General features: G+C 34.3%; 1 protein-coding gene across 2 annotated transcripts in view; it reads right to left on the bottom strand.

Moving 5' to 3' along the window:
• Positions 1 to 22,672, bottom strand: part of KLHL4 (kelch like family member 4) — a 145,497-nt gene that overhangs the window by 37,184 nt on the left and 85,641 nt on the right. Inside the window, exons 6-9 of one of the 2 annotated variants that reach the window (XM_028101459.1) lie at positions 22,469 to 22,655; positions 9,340 to 9,564; positions 7,547 to 7,709; positions 4,831 to 5,043 (exon numbers count right to left, since the gene is read on the bottom strand). In XM_028101459.1, coding sequence (XP_027957260.1) covers positions 4,831 to 5,043; positions 7,547 to 7,709; positions 9,340 to 9,564; positions 22,469 to 22,655 — 788 coding nt within the window. The remainder of the gene's footprint in view (positions 1 to 4,830; positions 5,044 to 7,546; positions 7,710 to 9,339; positions 9,565 to 22,468; positions 22,656 to 22,672) is intronic. The other variant, XM_088028974.1, reaches the window with a different exon arrangement.

Raw genomic sequence — 22,672 nt, forward strand, 5'->3', positions numbered from 1 at the left:
CATAATATTTAATTGATTTTATATAAATCCATTACTTGACTAATCATTAGGGAAACTCAAATTTCACCCACAAAGAGATACCCCTTCAAACACATTGGGATAACTATTAAAAACAAAAAACCAAAAAGAAAATAATGTGTTGGTGATGATGTGCAGAAATTGGAACACTTTCGCTTTGATGGGAATATAAAATCATGCAGCTGCTATGGGAAACAGTGTGTATGCTCCTCAAAAATATAAAAATACCATTAACATTTAATAATTTCACTTCTTAGTATATACCCAAAAGAATTGAAACAGAGTTTCAACCAGATATTTGCACACATATATTCATAGCAGCAATATTCACAGTAACCAGAAGGTGGAAGCAAACCAATTGTTCACTGATGAATGAAAGAATAAACAAAACATGGTATGTACATATAATGTAATATTGTTTAGCTTTAAAAGGAAAGGAAATTCTGACAAATTGTATAACATGGATGAATTTTGAAGAATTATGCTCTAAGTAAAATGTACCAGTCACAAAAGGGTAACTACTTATGATTCCACTTTTATGAGGTACCTAGAGTTGTCAAATTCATAGAAACAGAAAATAAAGTGGTGGTGGCCAGTGGCTGAGGTGAGTGAGGAATGGTGTTTTTTTTGTTGTTGTTGTTTAATGAGTACAGTTTCAGTGTGAGGAGACAAAAAAAAGATCTGGACATAAATGATTGGTAATGTTTTCACAACAATGTGAATGTACTTAATGCCACTAAATTTCACGTTTGAGAGTGGTTAAATGGTAAATTTTATGTTATGTAAAAATAACCTAGCATAATGAAAAGGTGATTAACTATTACTTTGCTAACTATGGGGAGAACTAGTGTGGATAATCTTAGCATCACATATATTTAGCTATAATACAGTAAATATTTGAGGCAGTGATTGACCTTGTTTATATTTTGCATAAGGTTAAAATAATTTTTTTTTGCATCTCTTAGGAACCAATCTTAGGAGAAGCATGTCAAAGATACGCTGAATAGCAGGAAGACAGTCATTTAGGATTAAACTTTTTTTTATTAAGTTTTTTGTTTTAATCCCAGTAAAATTAACATACAGTGCTATAATAGTTTCAGGTGTACAATATAGTGATTCAACAATTCTATACATTACTCAGTGCTCATCATGAGAAGTTTACTCTTTAATCCCCATCATATATTTCATCCATCCTCCCACTCATCTGCCCTCTGGTAATCGTCACTTTATTCTCTATAGCTAAGAGTCTGATTTTAGGTTTCTCTCTCTCGCTCTTGCTCTCTCTTTCCTTTTGCTTCTTTGTTTTGTTTCTTAAATTCAACATATGATTGAAGTCATATGGTGTTTGTCTTTCTCTGACTTATTTCACTTAGCATAATGCTCTCTAGCTCCATCCATGTTGTTGCAAATGGCAAGATGTCATTCTCTTTTATGGTTGAATAATATTCCATGGTACATATATACTACATATTAATTATCCATTCATCTGGCGATGGACACGGGCTACTTCCATAATTTGGTTATTGTAAATTATGCTCCAATAAGCATGTACATCTGTTCCTTTCAATTTTTTTGGTATTATTTTAGGTAAATACCCAGTACTGCAATTACTGAATCATAAGGTAGTTATATTTTTAACTTTTAGAGGAACCTCCATACTGTCTTCCATGGTAGTGGCACCTGTTTGCATTCCCACTGACAATACAAGAAGATTCCTTTTCCTCCACAGCCTCTCAAACACTGCTTTCTCCTATTGTTGCTTTTAGCCATTCAGACCAGCCATTTAGACCAGATGTGATATCTCATTGTAGTTTTGACTTGCATTTCCATGATAATGAGTGATGTTGAGAGTCTTTCATGTGTCTGTTGGCCATCTGAGTGTTTTTGTTTCTGTTTTTTGAAAAAAATCTGTTAATCTGTATGTTTTCTTGGGAGAACTGTCCATTCATGCCTTCTGCCATTTTTTAAATTGGATTATTTGGGGTATTTTTGCTGTTGAGTTGTATGAATTCTTTGTATATTTTGGATACTAACCTTTTATCAAATATGTTGTTTGCAAATATCTTCCTTCAGTAGTTTTCCTTGTAGTTTTGTTGATTGATTCCTTTGTTGTGCAGAAGATTTTTATTTTCATGTAGTCCCAACAGTTTATTTTTGCTTTTCTTTCCCTTGCTTCAGAAGACATATATACAAAAATGTTGCTAAGGCTGATATCAGAGAAATTACTGCCTGTGCTCTTTTCTAGAATTTTTATGGTCTCATGTCTAACATTTAGGTTCTTAATCCATTTTCAGTTTATTTTTGTGTATGGTGTAAGAAAGTGGTCCAGTTTCGGGCGCCAGGGTGGCTCAGTTGGTTAAGCGACTGCCTTCAGCTCAGGTCATGATCCTGGAGTCCCAGGATCGAGTCCCACATGGGGCTCCTTGCTCAGCAAGGAGTCTGCTTCTCCCTCTGACCCTCTTCCCTCTCGTACTCTCTATCTCTCATTCTCTCTCTCTCAAATAAATAAATAAAATCTTTTAAAAAAAAAGAAAGATAGTGTTTCATTGTTTTGCATGTTGCTGTCTAGTTCATCCAACATCAGTTGTTGAAGAGATTGTCTTATTTCCGTTGGATATTCTTTCTTGCTTTGTCGAGGATTAGTTGATGATAGAGTTGTGGGTTCATTTCTGGGTTCTCTGTACTGTTGCATTGATCTATGAGTCTATTTTTGTACCAGTACCATACTTTTTTGATCACTACAGCTCTGTAATATAACTTGAAACCTGGAATTGTGATGCCTCCAGCTTTGCTTTTCTTTCTCAAGTTTGCTTTGGTTATTTGGAGTCTCTTTTGGTTCCATATGAATTTTAGGGTTGTTTGTTCTAGCTTTGTGAAAAAAAGTTGGTATTTTGATAAGGATTACATTAAATGTGTAGATTGCTTTGGGTAGTATACACATTTTAACAATGTTTGTTCTTCCAATCTTTGAGCATGGTATGCCTTTCCATTTTTGGTGTCATCTTCAATTTCTTTCATCAGTGTTTTATAGTTTTCAGAGAACAGGACTTTCACCTCTTTGGTTAAGTTCTTTTTTTCTAGATATTTTATTGCTTTTGTACAATTGTAAATGGGATTATTTTCTTCTCTTTCTGCTCTTTAATTATTAGTATACAGAAATAGAACAGATTTCTGTACATTGATTTTGTACCCTGAGACTTTACTGAATTCATTTATTAGTTCTAGCAGTTTTTTTTGTTGGAGTCTTTAGGATTTTCTAGGTATAGTGTCATGTTATCTTCAAATAGTGAAAGTTTGACTTCTTCCTTGCTTATTTGGATGCCTTTTATTTTTATTTATTTATTTATTTATTATTTATTTTCTCTGATTGCTGTGGCTTAGACTTCCAGTACTGTGTTGAATAAAAGTGATGAGAGTGGATATCCTTGTCCTGTTCCTGATCTTAGAGGAAAAACTCTCAATTTTTCCCCATTATGTATGTTAGCTGCTGGTTGCTCATTTTTCATATATATGACCTTTATTATGTTGAAGTATGTTCCTTCTAATCTCCTTTTTGAGTTTTTATTTTTATCATGAATGGATGTTGTACTTTTTCTGCATCAATTTAAATGATCATATGGTTTTAATATGATTAACCTTTTTAAAAAACCTACCACAGATCAATTATTTCTGATAAGAAAGAGTATTAGTGTTATCAATTATGATTCAGTGGTACGTTTCTCAGAAGAAAACATATAATATACATATTTATCCCTTTAGTCTTTTCTTCCCAAATTCTATCCTTTATATCACTGTTAGATCAATTTCCCCTAAAGAGTTTTCTTTGTGATATTCCACTCCCCTTAAATTTAACTGTCCCTTCACTACAAGTTAAAATCCAAAAGCTTCCACTTTGACATTCCAGGCTATCAAATGATCTGGTACTTATTTGGGTTTTGAATTGTCCACCCAAATTGCATTTCAACCTAAAGTCTCTGCTTTTATCTACAAATCTATCTCCTTTATATCCATGGTTTGGATTGTGAATTTTTCTAGACCTGAAATTCCCTTCATTATATTGTGTATATGCAAAGTACAAATTCTACTTCCTCCATGAATTTTTTGAGGACATCATCTCATACTGATCTCCATCTTCTGAATTCTGATAACCTTATTAATTACAAATTTGTCACTTGGCCTTAAGTTAATATCTTTTAACTATTATATATAAATATATATTATCTATAATATATATATTATATATATACTATCTTGAAGAGAATGTGAATGTTATAACTACAAATCATGTGACCGAGTTATTGAACAAACCTATCACACTTTATCCAAACAAATGTCTCCCATTTAAAGAAGTTACCTTTGGAAAATCAAATACTTAATACAATAGAGTTATTGTTCAAAATATAATTAGTATCTCTTTTTGAGAATTCTTTCTGTATAGCTTTCATCCTTTGGGGACTAATATAATTTTTGAAGTAGTAAAGTCTTATTGATTTGAGATGGTGAATAGTTTCAGTGATATAGTTTGGCATTAAATTTCTTTATTCTTGCATCCCTTTTATTTCATTATTTTATAGGGTGATTTTCAAACAATAAAAGAATATTTAAAGAATATGTTTCTGATGATACACCTAAAATACATTAGAATTTCTTCAAAATATTTTGAGCCTAGGAGTAAGTGTGCAATTTTACAAAAAAAAAAATTAATCCTCTGAAAGGATTAACACTTATTTGGGAGACAACCTTCTAGTAGCCTAAAAATATTTCTCATTTCTGAAAAAAAAATACATACATAAATAAATAGAAATATTTTACCGTTCCACACAGCCAGAAAGCCTGGAGCAATGGCTAGAAGCAGGGGCATCATGACCCCCAGCAACATATAAGAATCCATTGTATGCTGCAACTCCCACACCTCCACGTCTTTTGGACATTGAAGCACACAGACTCCACTTGTTAGTGTGTGGGTCAAAGTATTCCATTGATTTGAGGCAGGAACTTCCATCACGACCACCAATAGCATATAGTCTAGGAAAAAAGAGCAGAAGTGTGTGTGTGTGTGTGTGTGTGTACATGTGTGTGTATAAAACGTTTTCAGTTTGTGCATTGAATAAATGTGAAAGCACCTTGTACAAAGCATTTCAAGTTTATGACTATATGTTCTACTCCCTTAGTATTTTGTAGTGGATGCCCTGAGTTTGTGAATGGATAGTTACTTAAAGGCACTTTTCAAGGTCTAATCCACTCCAAACCTCCCAGGCTTCATCATTTTTGTGAAAGTTTGACACAATGGACTAAAACATTCCATGAGAAATGAAAACAGAAAGAGAAAGGAGATATCAAAAGCATTGGCAGTATTTGTCAATGCCTCAATAAACCTGGAAATTAAAATATAAAAAGGGTAGGTAGGATGTTTCCAAAGACTAACTCCAGCAACTTTATGATTTTGGCTAGGTTCAACTGCATAGCGTTAAAATCCCTCTTATCTTTATGAACTGTTTTACTTAGTATTAAAAACATTTGTCATGAAATAAGTCAATCAGAGAAAGACATGTATCATATGATCTCACTGATATGAGGAATTCTTAATCTCAGGAAACAAACTGAGGGTTGCTGGAGTTGTGGGGGGTGGGAGGGATGTGGTGGCTGGGTGATAGACATTGGGGAGGGTATGTGCTGTGGTGAGCACTGTGAATTGTTCAAGACTGTTGAATCATAGACCTGTACCTCTGAAACAAATAATACATTATATGTAAAAAAAAAAAAAAAAAAGAAGAAGATAGCAGGAAGGGAAAAATGAAGGAGGGGAAATCGGAGGGGCAATGAACCATGAGAGACTATAGACTCTGAGAAACAAACAGGGTTCTAGAGGGGAAGGGGGTGAGGGGATGGGTTAGCCTGGTGATGGGTATTAAAGAGGGCACGTTCTGCATGGAGCACTGGGTGTTATATGCAAACAATGAATCATGGAACACTACATCAAAAACTAATGATGTAATGTATGGTGATTAACATAACATAATAAAATAAAATAAAATAAAATATATTAAAAAAACATTTGTCATTAAGAAGACTAACTTAATAAACGACTAAGGGAATAAGATAGAATCAACAAACTGGATTCTTTCCTAAGAAGATATATTAGCTATCCCATTTTTTCCATGAATTTTAGAATGCCAATTCTTATGATGAGCAGTATTTTAATCTAATTTAAATTAATCCTGCATCAATAAAAAACATAAACATTTACTAAACCATGTTTATAACTGGTTCATGCTCAGTTGTGAATAATAGCAAGTCAGTAAAACAAAATTAAATTAGACAAATTTGGTGATTTCAGTGTATTCTGTAATAGGTAGGAGATTGTTTCCAAATCACCTGATACTGAGATCAGGCCAAAGATAATCAGATTTAGGAGTTTTAAGCTCTAAGACACTGTAAGACTGGGTATCCTCTTAATAGACATTTACTACTTCATGCACAAGGTGATATAAACAATCTTTGTTGAAATTTCCCAGTTGTATGATGAAATATTGACTTTATATACAGTCAGTACAGACACGCAAGGCTGTCTCCTGCCACTGATCAATCTTGGTATCTGAAATTGTCATCATTAAAGTTTCTCCTATATGCTGGTCATTGTTTCTAAAGGCCCCTTGTTAGAAAGGGCATAATTGCCTTGAAGAAGTAACAATTCAAAGATCTTAGCAACCTTTAATGTCATTGGATTTTAATATATTACCTTGCTGACATAGGCAAGTGATCAGGAAGGGGGAAAGATTCAGAAAGATAAGACTCGGTGTAATTATAGAGTTGGGAACCCTGAACATTCAGGACAGTGAATGATAAAGAACAAAAAGACTTGCCCTATTACAAAACTAACCAGTTTTAATAAGAATAAGTCATGATGCAAAAAATGGTAACTTCTTGAAGGCAAAATTGGAACTTCTTTGCCTATAAAAGTGCTTCTCAAATTTAATGTGCTCACAAATCACTTGAGGATATTTTTTAAATGCCAATTCTGATTCAGGAAGTCTAGGGTGAGGCTAAAATTCAGCATTTCTTTTTTTCTAAAGATTTTATTTATTTGACAGAGAGAGAGACAGCCAGAGAGAGAACACAAACAGGGAGAGCAGGAGAGGGAGGAGCAGGCTTCCTGCAGAGCAGGGAGCCTGATGCAGGGCTTGATCCCAGGACCACGGGACCATGACCTGAGCTGAAGGCAGATGCTTAACCATCTGAGCCACCCAGACACCCCATCAGCATTTCTAAATAGATCTAAGGTAATGCTGATGCTGCTGGTCCCAGGACTACACTTGAGTAGCAAGGCAAGACAGAATATTTAATTAAATGTTCTTTTTAGACAAGGATTTTCCATGTAATGAAGGGGAAGTTCCAGCAAAGGACTTTTGTTACTGATTACTAGGATGTCCTGGTCATTGAGAATACTTATTGATTGATGGATCACATCACTGAAGTGTTGTACCACATGACCTGGGAGTAAAGAACATTCATATTTGGGTTTACTCACTTATTGTTTAATGCAACAACACCAACTGTACTTCTAGGAGTTGACATACTGGCCACATAATTCCATTGACGTCCTTCAGGGTCCCATCTTTCTACGGTATTTAGATAACTCCATCCATCATGACCACCAACAGCATACATTGGTCCTTCAAGTGTTGTTACACCTAGGAGATAAAAATAAGATGAGGTCTCACCTAGGTATACCGCACATAATGGATTTTTTTTCATTTTGCAAACAACTGGCTGTTTAAAAAATTGTTTTTGTTTATTAAATGGTTTTGTGTATACATTATAATTTCCTAATCTTGATATGAAATTAAAATGGTCTCTCAACCCTAGGAAATTTTCAGGCATAGTTACTATATAATGGCAGGGTGTCATTGTTGTAATACTGAAGTTAATGGAAGTAGTGGAATACACCATTTCTAAGGATATAATAAAAAATGCAAACTATTTTTTCTGGCATAATTTCAACATCATTTTTTTAAATATAAGGGATAGATTAGACATCTATACTGAATCTTAGATAATGCTTAGGTTATTCATAGATTTGATTATTCATAGGTTAACTGTAGTAGGTCTTTTTAACCCCTGCTTTTTATTATAGTGATAAAAAATATTCACATGAGATAACCAAATAAACAGGAATTTTTGAGGTTTAGTTAGAAATTTGTTCCATTACATACTGTGAATTGCCCCTATCTAACTGCTTCTCTGGGAATTCACATAATTAGCCTTTTCCCCCCACCTTCTTCACCATCTCAATTAGCATCTCAGTGGTATAACTTCATCACTTCTACCTTCTTAGTAATATCAATAAGATTTTAAAAACTTGCTATGATTTCTCTGTAAGATATGTTTTCTAAGTAATGTCTAGGAATCACACTGACACAACTGAGCTGAATAAATATATAGTTTATCATTTGACATGGACACTTTTTTAGATAATGTGGGAAAAAAGACAATACCAGTCCTGAATCTGCCACTTTTTAGATGTGTAAGTCAGTTCTTAAAAAAAAATAAGGCATTTATTATGCTTTTTAAACAAACTCTATGATATTGAAAATTTATGGAGTCTAGCATGAAGAAAGATGTACCCTGACAAATATTCAGAAGAATCAAAGTTCCCAACTGTTTCAGAAGTGTCCCCTTCACCTTAAACTTCTTGGGAGTCTCTAGCTTAAGTATAACTTAGAGTTGCTCTCAATCAAAACAGTTTTTTCTAAATACCCTTGCTTTGGACCTGCATCCCAAGCCTTTGCTGAAATACAGATTTGCCCCTTATAGGAAGGGACAAAGTTCATCAAATTAGAAACACAATGTCTTTCCATCATCAAGTACTTTTTGTTTCTTCTAAATTTAGTTTAGAAGAAAACTCCCTATTGTAGTTTTATGTTCCTCAATGATGTATTCCTTCCAAACTTTTTATTCTTCCTAAAGTGGTACCCTTTTAAAATACATTTAAAGGGAGGCAGGATTAACAAGTATGACATCTGAAACAAGAAAAAAATATTTCACAAATTTTACCATTTGATTCAGCTTTTCAGCATTTTGGAGACATTTTGACTAAGGGTTTGGCTAAATCCCAATAATGTACACTCATGATGAGCACTGGGTGCTGTATGGAATTGTTGAATCACTATATGGTACACATGAAACTTATATAATACTGTATGTTAATTATACTGAATTAAAATAAAATAAAATCTCAATAATGTACAGCTGTATTAATTTTTTTAAAAAAGATCTACTAATGATCCATTCTTTAGAAACTTTGTAACATTAAGCTCTTACCTAAGCCATGCCTATGTGTTGACATGGGAGGCATCACAGTCCAGATTTTGCCAACTGGATTAAAACATTCCACAGTATTCAAAGTTTTTAAACCATCTCTTCCTCCCACGACATAGAGCTTATTATCAATAACTGCAACTCCAAACTGAAGCCTACGGCCACTCATGGTGCCAATATGTAGCCAGCTGTTGGTTCTGAGATCATATTTTTCGATTGTAGTGGTACCTTTTAAAGGGATATTAAAAATGGAAACATTGCTTGTATAAAAATTTTAGTTGGCATCATTCACATTATATTTATGTACCTATAATTTATAGCATAGAATCAGTGATTGCAACTCAAATTTAAGTACCCAATGATTCTCTAACCTGGCTGACAAGGTAAAGGTTATATTTTGCTACTATCGGATCCAAATGGAAGAGTCAGAATAAAACAGTTCATTTAATATATATGGTTTGTATACTTGTAATGGTTTCTTTGGCTATACTATGCTACTAGTAGTACTAACACAGGTGTCAACATGATAATTTGAATCTATTACCAACTCTTTACACATCCATTACTATTTTAATTACCTATGGTCATTCAATATATGAGTTTATGTCCTTTTATTTTATTCAGTTGTGTGTACGTTGATTTAAAATACAAGTGACTAAAGAAACAAGAATGAAAATTCCTTTTAAAAGGGCCTTTAGTGTTGATTCATACAATTTTCCATGACAGTAAAATGAAGGATTATAATTAAAAATAGACTAGGATTATTTATAATTATTTATTATATTTAAGAATTTAGTTCTGAGATATTACCTACTTCATGTGTTAATAAAAGTTCATTTTCTAGTCAATTAGTAAAATGTTAATTTTGCTATCATAGTATACTGTCACTATTGCCATAGTAAATTGCCACTACTTCATGATAAATTGATAACTTTTACATCCATGTTCATCAGTAATATTGACCTGCAGTTTTATTTTTTAGTGGAGTCTTTACCTGGTTTTGATATCAGGGTAATGCTGGCCTCATACAATGAATTAGAAATGAAATAAGTCAAGCAGAGAAAGTCAATTATCATATGGTTTCACTTATTTGTGGAACATAAGGAATAGCATGGAAGACATTAGGAGAAGGAAGGGAAAAATGAAGGGGGGGAATTGGAGGGAGAGATGAACCATGAGAGACTATGGACTCTGAGGAAAAAAACAGGGTTTTAGAGGGGAGGGGGGTGGGGGATGGGTTAGCCCGGTGATGGGTATTAAGGAGGGCACGTACTGCATGGAGCACTGGGTGTTATACGAAAACAATGGATCGTGGATCACCACATCAAAAACTAATGATGTATTGTATGGTGACTAACATACCATAATAAAATTTTAAAAAAAGAAAGTTTTCCTTCCTTTTCTATTTTTTGGAATAGTTTGAGAAGAATAGGTACTAAATCTTCTTTAAATGTTTGGCAGAATTACCCTATGAAGCCATGAAGCCCTGGACTTCTGTTTACTGAGAGACTTCTGATTACTGATTTAATTTCTTTTCTGGTTATCGGTCTATTCAAGTTTTCTATTTCTATTTTGGTAGTTTATATGTTTCTAGAAAATTATCCATTTTTTCCAGGTTGTCCAATTTGTTGGCATATAATTTTTCATAATATAATTGTTTGTATTTCTGTGGTGTTGGTTATTTCTCCTCTCTCATTTGTGATTTTATTTATTTGGGATCTCTTTTCTTTTTGATAAGTCTGGCCAGACCTTTATCAATTTTATTTTTTTTATTTTTTGAAACAACTAGCTCCTGGTTTCACTGATCTGTTCTATTTTTTTCTTAGTTTCTATACCATTTATTTCTGCTCCAATCTTCATTATTTCCTCTCTTCTGCTGGCTTATGTTTCATTTGTTGTTATTTTTCTAGCTCCTTTAGTGCATAATAAATTGTCATTTCTGTGAGCAATGCTTTTTTACCAGTCATTCACAATAGCTGCTGCTATTTTTTAGTAAAAGTTGATTTTGCACAAGGAAGTTTCTGACAAATAACCAAGGTGGAAAGTAAAGATTTATTATTCACACATATAGTGTACTTAAGACTGCTTTTGGCAGATTTACGGAATTTCATCACAAATGCATAGAGCCAACCATTGGAATAAGCGAAAAACACTTTTCATTGTTATTCTACTGGGCAATTTGTGGAGAAAATATAATTCATTAGTTATGATGAAAATATGTTTACATCTGAACTGTATCCACTGACCAATTATAATGCTATGGTATGAGATCAGACCAAGTCAAAATTTAAGCAAAGTATATTGTATCTATGGCTGCTTCTGAAAGTTTTTCTATATATATTAGCTTAGTGAAGACAGTGTTTATTTCTTTTCTGTAATTTTAGATCTTTTCTGATGAATAGTGTACTTTAAGTATTTATGTCTCAAGAGTTTGGATTTTCACAATAAAACTTGTGTATATACAGATACTCATTATCTTTTATCTTTAATACCTCCATCTTTCACTGATAAGATGGATTTGGCTGAATGCTGATTTACAGATCAACAATTGCTAAATGGACTGCATTTACTACTGAAAGGTCAAATAACACCACTTAGAAGAATATCTTTTCTACAATAAATATCTCCGGATGATCCTGTTAAAACTGGAATATCTACAAACACGCATCAACTTTCACTCTGTCAACCAGCCCTTTTTTTAAATATTTTATTTATTCATCTGAGACACAGAGATACAGAGAGAGAGAGGAGAGAGGATAGAGCCTGAGCAGGGAGAGAAGCAGAGGGAGAAGGAGAAGCAGGCTCCTCGCTGAGCCAGGAGCCCGATGTGGGGCTCGATCCCATGACCCTGGGATCATGACCTAAGCCGAAAGCAGATGCTTAACCATCTGAGCCACCCAGGTGCCCCAACCAGCTCATTTTTTTCTGAACTTTTTCAGATCTTTCTACTTCCTCATTCCAATCTTCCCAAATCTGTCTTCCTATCCACTTCTTCCTATTTTAACCATTTATTTCAAACTCTTTTCATTAGTGGAATTAAACAAAAAGCGAATTTAGATTAGGAAATGAAGACTAGGCTGCTCTACTTACTAAAATTATAGAAATATTAATAGTGGTCAGGAAATTGTACAAATCTACATTAATCAAGTGCATACAGAAGATTTACACTGAAATAATGTAGAAGTCTGTTTTATGCCAAGTTAGTTTTTTTTTCTGAGCATTAGATGAAATATAGAAGATTAATATATTCCACATCTCTTATTTTTGTCTATGAACATATATAACTGGTAGTTCTATATCTTGAATTCTGAGGATTTCTTCAGCCCATTTACCTACCTCCACTATTGCTTCAACTAATCAAAATGTAAATCTCCTAGCTGGCCTACTATGCCAGCTCTACATTTGATGGGAAAACTTAAATTAGATTTTTTTTTTTTTACTGATGTCTCTCCTTAGGACTCATTTTATGATGTTTCTGTGTATATAAATCTTCTTCCCTAAAACATTGAAATATTGTTTCTCAATTCATCTCTAAGCTCTTATTGGACCCTCATTTATGATCTGGTCAAGAGGAAACAAAACCAACCTAACGTAGTATTGTTGAGAACATGATAGCTCCTATAGCTGTGAATATATCTGATTTAGCGATTTTCTCCTTCTATTTTTTTTTTAGTGTTCCATGATTCATTGTTTGCGTATAACACCCAGTGTTCCATGCAGTACATGCCCTCCTTAATACCCATCACCATGCTAACCCATCCCCCCACCCCCCTCCTCTCTAGAACCCTCAGTTTGTTTTTCAGAGTCCATAGTCTCTCATGGTTCATCTCCCCCTCCGATTTCCCCCCGTTCATTCTTCCCCTCCTGCTATCTTCTTCCTTTTTTTTTTTAACATATAATATATTATTTGTTTCAGAGGTACAGGTCTGTGATTCAACAGTCTTACACAATTCACAGCACTCACTATAACACATACCCTCCCCAATGTCTATCACCCAGCCACCACATCCCTCCCACCCCCCACCACTCTAGCAACTCTCAGTTTGTTTCCTGAGATTAAGAATTCCTCATATCAGTGAGATCATATGATACATGTCTTTCTCTGATTGACTTATTTCACTCAGCATAATACCCTCCAGTTCCATCCACATCATTACAAATATATATACAATGGAATATTATGCAGCCATCAAAATGAATGAAATCTTTCCATCTATTTTTAAAATGATCTAAAAATAACTATATTAGCCTCCCATTTATCCCATGGCATACTGCCTCTCAGAATTCATTGTTTTTAATAAATGAAAAGTTACTGCATACTTTTATGTACAAAAGCCCAAAGTTTACCATTTGACCATTTTTTAATGTTGACTCTGTGATCATACAACTTTCTGATGATTCTTTTAATATACATGGTAGGAGTTACAGTTAGCCCCAGCCACTTGTGTGATGCCTATATCTACCAACTAATTCCAAGTTAACTGTATGAGTCAAAAAGAAAATTAAGGACAGAAGAAGTACTGCATTTCCTAGACATCAAAGGGGGAAAATTCAGAAAATATCTTTAAAAAATGAAATAATGCACTCTAAGAAAAAGCACGCATATTGAAATTATTTTTATAGTTTTATGAAAGAACAGAAATGTAATACTGATTTATACAGATAAATGTTACCCCTTTAATGTTTTGTTATAACTTAAGGTTATTTTTCTTTCTTTTTTTCTTTCTTTTCTTTCTTGTCCCTAAGTGCTCAACCTGGTTTTTCTATAGATTCTAAGACCCTTAAAAAGAGAGGTCAGTTTTTGTTTTGCTCTTTCTTCAAAAATAGTGGCAGTATAGCAAAAAGGAATATATAATTTAAGTAAGAATTCCACTTCCAGTCTCTCTAGATGTTTGTCCTTGGGTTGGCTATGTTACCTTAAGAGCCTCAGTTTCCCCATCTGCAAAACTGCAATACTATCTTGTAGCATTACTGTGAGGATTAGAAATTATGTTTGCAAAATGCCAATGAAGGATGAGGAACTCAAAAATAGTTTTTTACTATTATTGTAGTTGTCTGCAACTTCCCATAGGGCCTTTTTTTTTCTCAACACACTAGATACTCATGAAGTCTCAAATGAAACTTAGTCCCTTCCATATGAAACTGTGGTAATAAAGTCAAGGGGATTATAGGTTCACATTTCAGTCATTCTTAAAAAATCTGATAAGGAACTGTAGATACTTATTACTACTTTTTGTAACACATTTATTTTTTAATATAACTTAACAGGAAGCTGAAAAATAACAAAGATAGGGAACAAACAAAAAAAAAACACAAAGTGTTCCATTTTTTTCACTTTGCAGGTTAAACTATTACTTTTAATTAGAAACAGGATAACTATGCTTGCATTTTCTATGTAGTTCCCTTTAAATTTAAATATCAAACTAGACACCTTTTAAAGTGTTGTTAATATTCATTCTATTCAACAAAATGTAATAAAATATCAAGTTACCAGACTTGCAATTAATTATAGGATCTCACTGCATTTGTTATTTTCTGAAGAGCATTAGTTCTGTGAAGTTACTTTGCTACTTTATAAATAATTGCATTTACAAGCTCTTGCTTTATAGGTTTATGATTAATTAGCAAATTTCTTATACTGTCTTTCAATTTCCAATTACACATATCAAAAGAAAGAATTGGTTTCCAGTGGCACAGAATTTTGACTTTTGCATTATTTTCTACAAGGTATCAAATAACATTTCTATGCATGATTTGGCAGATTTTAAGTAGGTTGATTTGAATTTCTACACAACCCATATCTTAATTACAAAATTCTTGCCTCATTGTCTTGGAAACATGGGTCTACTGACCAAGAAATCAAGTCAAAAAAGGCAGAGATATAGAAAAATGGGTTCTCAGAAGGGTTCAGAGAAGACATGATGTCCTCAGAAAGTTGTCCCTTTTCCCTTTGATAAAATTCTTATGTAAAATCATTACTTTTTTCCAGGTTTAAATTGCTGACCTTGTTATCAACATTAACAACATTCCAATTGGTCTTAAGGTTTAACTTACTTCAAGCTATGCACTCCTGGTTTGCTGACCTAAGTCCTAAAACTAATCCACTTTCCTTGAGATTCTGCAGATCATTGACCTTGAGGAATGAAGGACCAGACTTTCCCAGAAGATAAGGCCTGGCCACATTTGAAAACAGCTGCCACTGATGCCAACAAGTCTGTTCCAGGTCATGTTGACATACAACGAACTGCCTGAGCACCAGCTTCTCCTGCACATAGCCAGCTATTCCCCACACCTCCCCACTAAAACTCTATGGATTTTCTGGGCTGGGAAGATGGTCTTTGGGATATTAGTCCAACATCTTCCCAAGTAGCTGGCTTCTTGAATAAAGCAACCTTTCCTTTCCCACCATTACTTGTCTCTCAAGTATTGTTTTTCAAGGGGAAAGCAGCCAAACCTGAGTTAGGAAATGGTTCTGTCTGGTAAGAGACGGAACCATTTCCTAACCTCACATTGGTGAGCTAGCCAAGAGTTGTGCTTCCAATTTATCTAGCCAACCCCCTTGGGATTCCTGGGATGGAGCAGTTGGCCAAGACAGGGCCAGGCCTTACCCATTCATTTCCCAAGCCGGTGGCTATGATAGTTGGAGCCATCTGCTTGTGGTTATTCAACCCTAGGGTGGAGAATTTAAAGAATTTTCCCAAGCATTTGCCCAAACTCCTTTTGTTTCAGGGAGGCTCCCTGTCTTCTCCAACCTGGTGTGGACTGCTTACTTTTGCTTTTTGTTGGTGAAGAAACATGCATCTGTTCATCTGTTTGAGCTGAGATCTAGGATCAAGTCAGTCCACTGACATGCATTCTGGGAGTTTTTTTTCTATGTCATCTGAGCTTTTAGCCATTTGGACCTTTCTGGGTCAATTTGTGGTACCACTGGTAAGAGAAGTGACTCAGAAGTGATTCCATACTGGTCTCTCCTTGAAGGAGAGGAATCCGTCTGTCTCAGAAGCACCTTGTCTGTTTGTCTGACTGTCTGTTTTAGGAATCTGCATAGGAATGGGAGGATTTAGTTTTGTTCCATCTGAAAGCACACTGGAGTGAATTCTGTTTGATGGGCATACTTATAGTTATGATTCCATATTTTTAAAAAATGGTATTTTATTGTAACACTTCTTGGCATATGTATGTTTTGAGCCTGAAAGAAAGAGGCCATTAAATGGGTCTCTAAATTATTACACTCTTGTAAATTGGAGTTGTATTGTCAGAGATCAGATAAATGACATGAAATTCCCTACATTCAGGCTTTTATATTACTTCATAATAAAGATGCTGCACAGAAAGGGACCTAATTGATGGTCCAGAGAGATAAGGAGGACAAAAATCTAAGACACCTGACCTTCCTAATAATCAGAATAATAAAGAAAAGTAGGAGGAATACAGGCAGACACTGGAAATCCTAACTCCATCTGCTCAAGCACTAACACCGGAACCAATGCCCAACCCACTGCCTGCTTTTCCACCTCCACCAGAAAGCTGTAAAGCAAAGGAGAAAAAACAAAACAAAACAAAACAAAACTGTTTTTCAGGAAGGAGAGACAGAAAATGGAGATGGAGGAATGTTAGTCCGAACTTTAAATCTGCCTCTGGCCGTGCCAGTGGCACCCCTGCTGCTTCTTGCTCTGCCTTCCCTCTCCTTCTTTTGTTGTACCAAAATGGGTGCCTCTCACTCAGTGGCTCCTATACCATCCTTGGTGTGTTCAGCACCATTGACTCCTGCTCCTCCTAGCCTCACTACTGAAGAGCAAAAAGCATCCTAAGCCATTGGGTCACATCCTTATGATGTTCAAACTGGAACAACTCCTAAATCAACATGAAGGGACCCAAGGGCTCGCCTGGACTTAAACTGCTCACTTCAGATTTCTCCACAAGAGGCCCAGATAAAATTGACAGTGGGAAACAAATTAATTGACTTTTTAGTGCACAAGGGTGTAACATATTTGTTATTAAAGCCAATCAAAGTTGATGGTTTAATTAAAATAGACATGTTTTTTGGAGTTATCATCATCAAATATAATACAGATAACTAGCTTTTATTCTACCTAAATATTAGTTAAATTCTTGTAACTGTTACAATTTGTCAATAACAATTAATGATTTATTTTATCTAATGAAGTTTACATGGGTAAATGTTAAGAACAAGTAGGTTGAATAGATAAAAAATGTGTAAAGGTAAACTTTTAAATAGCTTCCAAAATCTTTGGTAACTTGAAACTTTGAAGTTTTGCTAGGTTAAATAATAAATTGGGTTAAATTCATTGGATGTCCAAATCTTTACAAAATAAGATAAAATGTTAATGTTTTAACAATTACTAAATATAGGTTTATCTGATTTTGGCTTCTTATTACAGAAAACTAAATATACTTGGGTATGCTAATAAGCATGTATTATGCTTTATTAAAAAGTTCTATGAAAACAATCACATTTTATAAAATATAAAATATATTCATAAATTTGCCAATCTAAAAAATTCTGGTCTAATAGACCTTCCACAACTGGTTACTACTTAGTTTTCACTGGAGAAAGGTTTCTGAGAGTTAAAATTTTGATACATGTGATTGAGACTGCTAGAAATGGTAAGGAAAACAACTCTGTACATAGGAAAATAGGAGATATGTAAGAAAGGCATGAGGAATAAAAATACATTTTTTTGAGGGGAGAAAAAGTAATTTTTCCTAAAATAAGACTGGCTATTTAAGAGAGGTAAGAGTTATGACAAAATTTGATTTAAAAAAGCAGTTAGAAAGTTCATGAAGGGAATCTTTGGAAAAAAATATTTATGGTAAGGACTCACTAAGATTGGAATAAATGAATTTTAAAAGTACAGTGATATAAGATTGGAATTTGTTTTTTGTCTAGAAATTGGCTTAACTTTGTTAAAAAGACAAAATTTATTTTATTGTTGGTCTGCTCTTAATAAGAAATTATAAACAAAGTATTTTATCTTTAACTGCACAGAAAAACGAAGTTTCTATGTTTGTTTTTAATTAGGTCTTTGATTACTAAATCTTCTCAATATTAAAGGAACTAAGTTTTGCTAACAACTATGTAACCCTTTATTTTTGCCTGTGGGATCTCTTATTGTCACCTTGGTCAAATAAATAATAAAATTTAAATTTTATAGTGATCTATGATCTTATTTAGGCATGTAGTTTAGAATCTTCTGAGGTTCTTAACAAACTTACTAAAAATTCAAATTCTAAATAAAGTCTTTTTGATTTATTAGTCTTGTTTATTTGGTATGTTAAGTTACACTGGAAGCATTGTCAAACATATAATGATTAATTTTCTTAGGTTATATTATGTGGGTAAATGTCAGGGTGGTTTTAAAAGTTATATAAAATTCCTAAAATTTTAATATATCTTGGCATAATGTCATCACATGTAATTCTAATTATTAAAATGTTCTGCATCACAGAAATAACTGCATTTCCTTGACAACTACATTATAATAAACTGTTTTTAAAAAGATTTTATTTATTTGAGAGAGAGAGAACACATGAGAGGGGGGAGGGTCAGAGGGAGAAGCAGACTCCCTGCTGAGCAGGGAACCCAATGCGGGACTCGATCCTGGAACTCCAGGATCATGACCCGAGCCAAAGGCAGTCGCTTAACCAACTGAGCCACACAGGCGCCCCATTATAATAAACTCTTATCAGATTTTTAAACATGGCCGTTTTTGAATCTTTTGTCCCTTGCAATTATTCTGATGTTCTTGCAAATGCTTTTCAGCTTCAAGGAGATTCCTGAAAAGGACTTTTGACAGATGCAGGTCTGATACTTTTAAGATCATAAAATTAAACTAAGAATTTCCAGAACTAATGGAAAAACTGCATTCAAACAGAGCAAGAATTAACAATATGAGACTAAAAATTTTTTAAATTGATTATATTTTTATAATTCTTATTTAAATCATTGCTGTTTCTCTAATGTTTTCCAAGTTTAAGGACACTTTTTCTCTTAAGATATCTATGACTTACAGAAATTTGGTAAAAATATTCTTTTGTAGGAACACCTAGGTGGCTCAGTTGGTTCAGTGTCTGCCTTCAGCTCAGGTCATGATCCAAGTGTCCTGGGATCCAGTCCAGCATTGTGCTCCTTGCTCAACAGGATGCCTACTTCTCTCTCTGCCTGCCCCTCCCCCTGCTTGTGCTTTTGTTCTCTCTCTTTCTCTCTGACAAAAACAAATAAATAAAATCTTTAAAAAATATTCTTTTGTAAACAAACTGAAATATTTATTTTTCTCCCTACCTGATCCCTGAAGAATTTGGAAACTCTTAAGGAATATTCTTTCTGTCATGGTAATTGTCATTATTTGCATAAATTCAATGTAAATGGGTACTCCTTATAACAAGATACCATTGGAAACATTGGTTATTTTACCAAGGCTTTAAGTGGAATGTCATATTTAAGAAAGACATACATAGACTCAGATATAACCAGACAGCTTTAAGGAACTAAAGTTGACTGTATGGAGCCAGTAAAGACCCTTGGAAATATTGGCCTGGCACATTGCTTACAGAGTTCCCACCAGCCTTACTGGGTGAGTAAAAAATATCAGTTCTTGGAAGGTGCAGGAATCTCAAGATATTTCAGGGACATCAGAAAAAAAGAAATCACTCAAATCTACAGGTATTACAGGCAAATCTTATGACAAGTTTTTGACTTGGCTTCTGGCCTTGAGAGGCTATTGAAAGTTTAATCTAAAATTCATTGGAAAACCTTCCACCAAAGCAGGTTTTAAAACAATCTCTATGGTCAATCACCATTCTTGCTGTACTTATATAAATAATTATATAAAAATTAATTAAATTTATTAAAACTAAACTTATCTTACAAACAAATTAGTCTTAATTTGTCTATCTTTGACAGGAGTGAAGGTGAATTTAGAGAGCAAGATTATATTTCATTAACACACCTTCATGGATGTTAGATTCTAATTCTGATTATCTTTGAGTGTTTGTTGTTTCCTTTTAAAACTGGGCTGGATCTAAATTCTTCTGGTTTCCTCCAATATCTGGCTATGACTTTCCAAAATAAGGTTTCCAATGTTCTCCTATTCTCTTGTCTTAAAATAATTAAGAAATAAAACTGCCTTTTTTCCTGAAGCCCTGAAAATTGAAGCTAGACAACTCAGGAGAAACTTCAGAGAAATTGCCACAATAGCTCATATATAGACAATCTTCATGCCTGTTGCTCTATGAACCACTCAAAAGAATCACTGGAGACATTTAAACTATAAACCATAAAAATCCATCAGATTGCCAGTGTCTGTTCCCACTCCATCTGAGGATGCTTTGAGCCTGACATCTAAAACGCCTCTCATTGGGACTACTTAGAACCAGATACTGGGTTTATAATTTGCTCCAAGCATTAACCTTTGTTTTTTGTTTTTTTCCATAGACATTGGGGAGGATATGTGTTGTGGTGAATTGTGTAAGACTGATAAATCACAGAACTGTACCCCTGAAACAAATAATACATTATATGTTAATAATAATAAAAGAAAGTACACCAACCTCAGTAATAGAATATTTTATATAGCTTACATACGTTTGTGTTGCTATGCTCTCAATGTGTGTAGCTGTTTTTAAGATTACTCAGATAAAATTCATCTGAAGGTATGGGGGAAAATGCCTCTTATTAAGTACCTGATTGCTTGCTGAACAAGGTAGAGTTTATATAATAGCAAACACTGATTGCTGTACCTATATTATCTAGTCCTTGGAAGTAAGAACCCAGAGAGACAAAATCAGGCAGCAAGCCACATGGCTGCAACAGGCCCTTGCCCACAACATCCCATTTTTCCAGGGTGGCTGGGACTGGTTTACTGATCTATTCTCTTTGAAACTGGTATATTCTTTTGGTATCAAATCAATTTTAGAGGGAATGATAAAATTGGGCTTAACTGTACTGTTACTATTCCTTAGACTATACTTGGGGATAAAGTTAATGATGCCATGTAGTGCCAAACAATGTAGAAAAATGAGATAAAAAACTACCTCTGATACCCCTCCATGAGAACAAGGAACCAAAAGCTAAATCCTGCACTCATGTCAAATCCTTCCATTCCAAACCCCATAGTCTGCCCTAATTCAGCTTGAAGCAGTTATAGATGATGGACCTCTATGTATGTTCCATAGAAATGGAATGAAGGATTGACAATGGGGATTTGTAACAGCACTCCAACTGGTATTAATGGTTAATTTACTTCAAGCTTATGCACTCCTTGTTTGTTGACCTAAGTCCCTTGGTTTATAATAGAATTAACCTACTTTCCTTGAGATTTTGCAGACCATTGGCCTTAAGGAATGAAGGGCCAGACTATCCCAAAAGATAAGGCCTGACCACATTTGAAAACAGCTGCCCAGCAAGTCTGTTCAAGGTCATGTTGACATATGTTTAACTGCTTGACATATGATTAACTGCCCCTGTACATAGCCCCCACCATTTCCCAAACTTCTCTTTTAAAACCCTCTGGTTTCATCTATACTGGGGAGATGGTCTTCAGGACATTAGTCCACCATCTTCTCAAGATGCTGACTTTCTGAATAAAGTAACCTTTCTTTTCCCACCATTACTTGTCTCTCAAGTATTGACTTTCACATGGCAAGCAGCTGAACCTCAGTTTGGAACCAGTTTTCTATCCTGTAGCACCAACACTTCAAGATTCTTTGAAACTGGTCTTTAAGCGTCTAATAGGAACTTGACATCAAGGCCCCCTTCTATTTCTGTCAAAAAACAAATATGCTTTTCTTTATACAAATTTGCTAAACCCTTCTATTTATGATAAACCTTAAGTTTTCCCTGAAAACATCTTATATTGCAAAGCAAATGCTTAATTTAAAAATTGTTGCCATAAAATAAAAGTACCTATTAAGAGCTTAGCTAACAGTAATTAAAGGATTATGTCCCATAAGGTAAGAAAAAAATTGTAAAATCACATAAATTATGCTATTTATTAAAATTAGCTTTAGATGCACAAAATTAAATATTGCTTTAATTCCACCTTCATAATTTCGGGGGTGTTGAGAACATATTTTTTTGAATGATACTTTCTAAATTAATCGTTTCTGTTACCTTTCATAGCATCCATGCCTCCCACAGCATAAAGTGCCCCCACAGTTGATTTTCTAGGCTTTGTCCGAGGGCTTTGCATCATAGGTCTTCTCTCAGGTAAGAGATGGTATTTCATAGCTTCCATTAGGAGCTTCTGACACTCAAGATCACCAGCAAACATAGAGCTGTTTTCAAGATCCACCAGTAACTGAAAAGTAATGATGC

The sequence above is a fragment of the Eumetopias jubatus genome, unplaced genomic scaffold (genome assembly GCF_037043125.1).
Source record: "Eumetopias jubatus isolate StellerSeaLion01/CBP00866 unplaced genomic scaffold, mEumJub1_p1.0 scaffold_11, whole genome shotgun sequence".
NCBI classification, from domain to species: domain Eukaryota; kingdom Metazoa; phylum Chordata; class Mammalia; order Carnivora; family Otariidae; genus Eumetopias; species Eumetopias jubatus.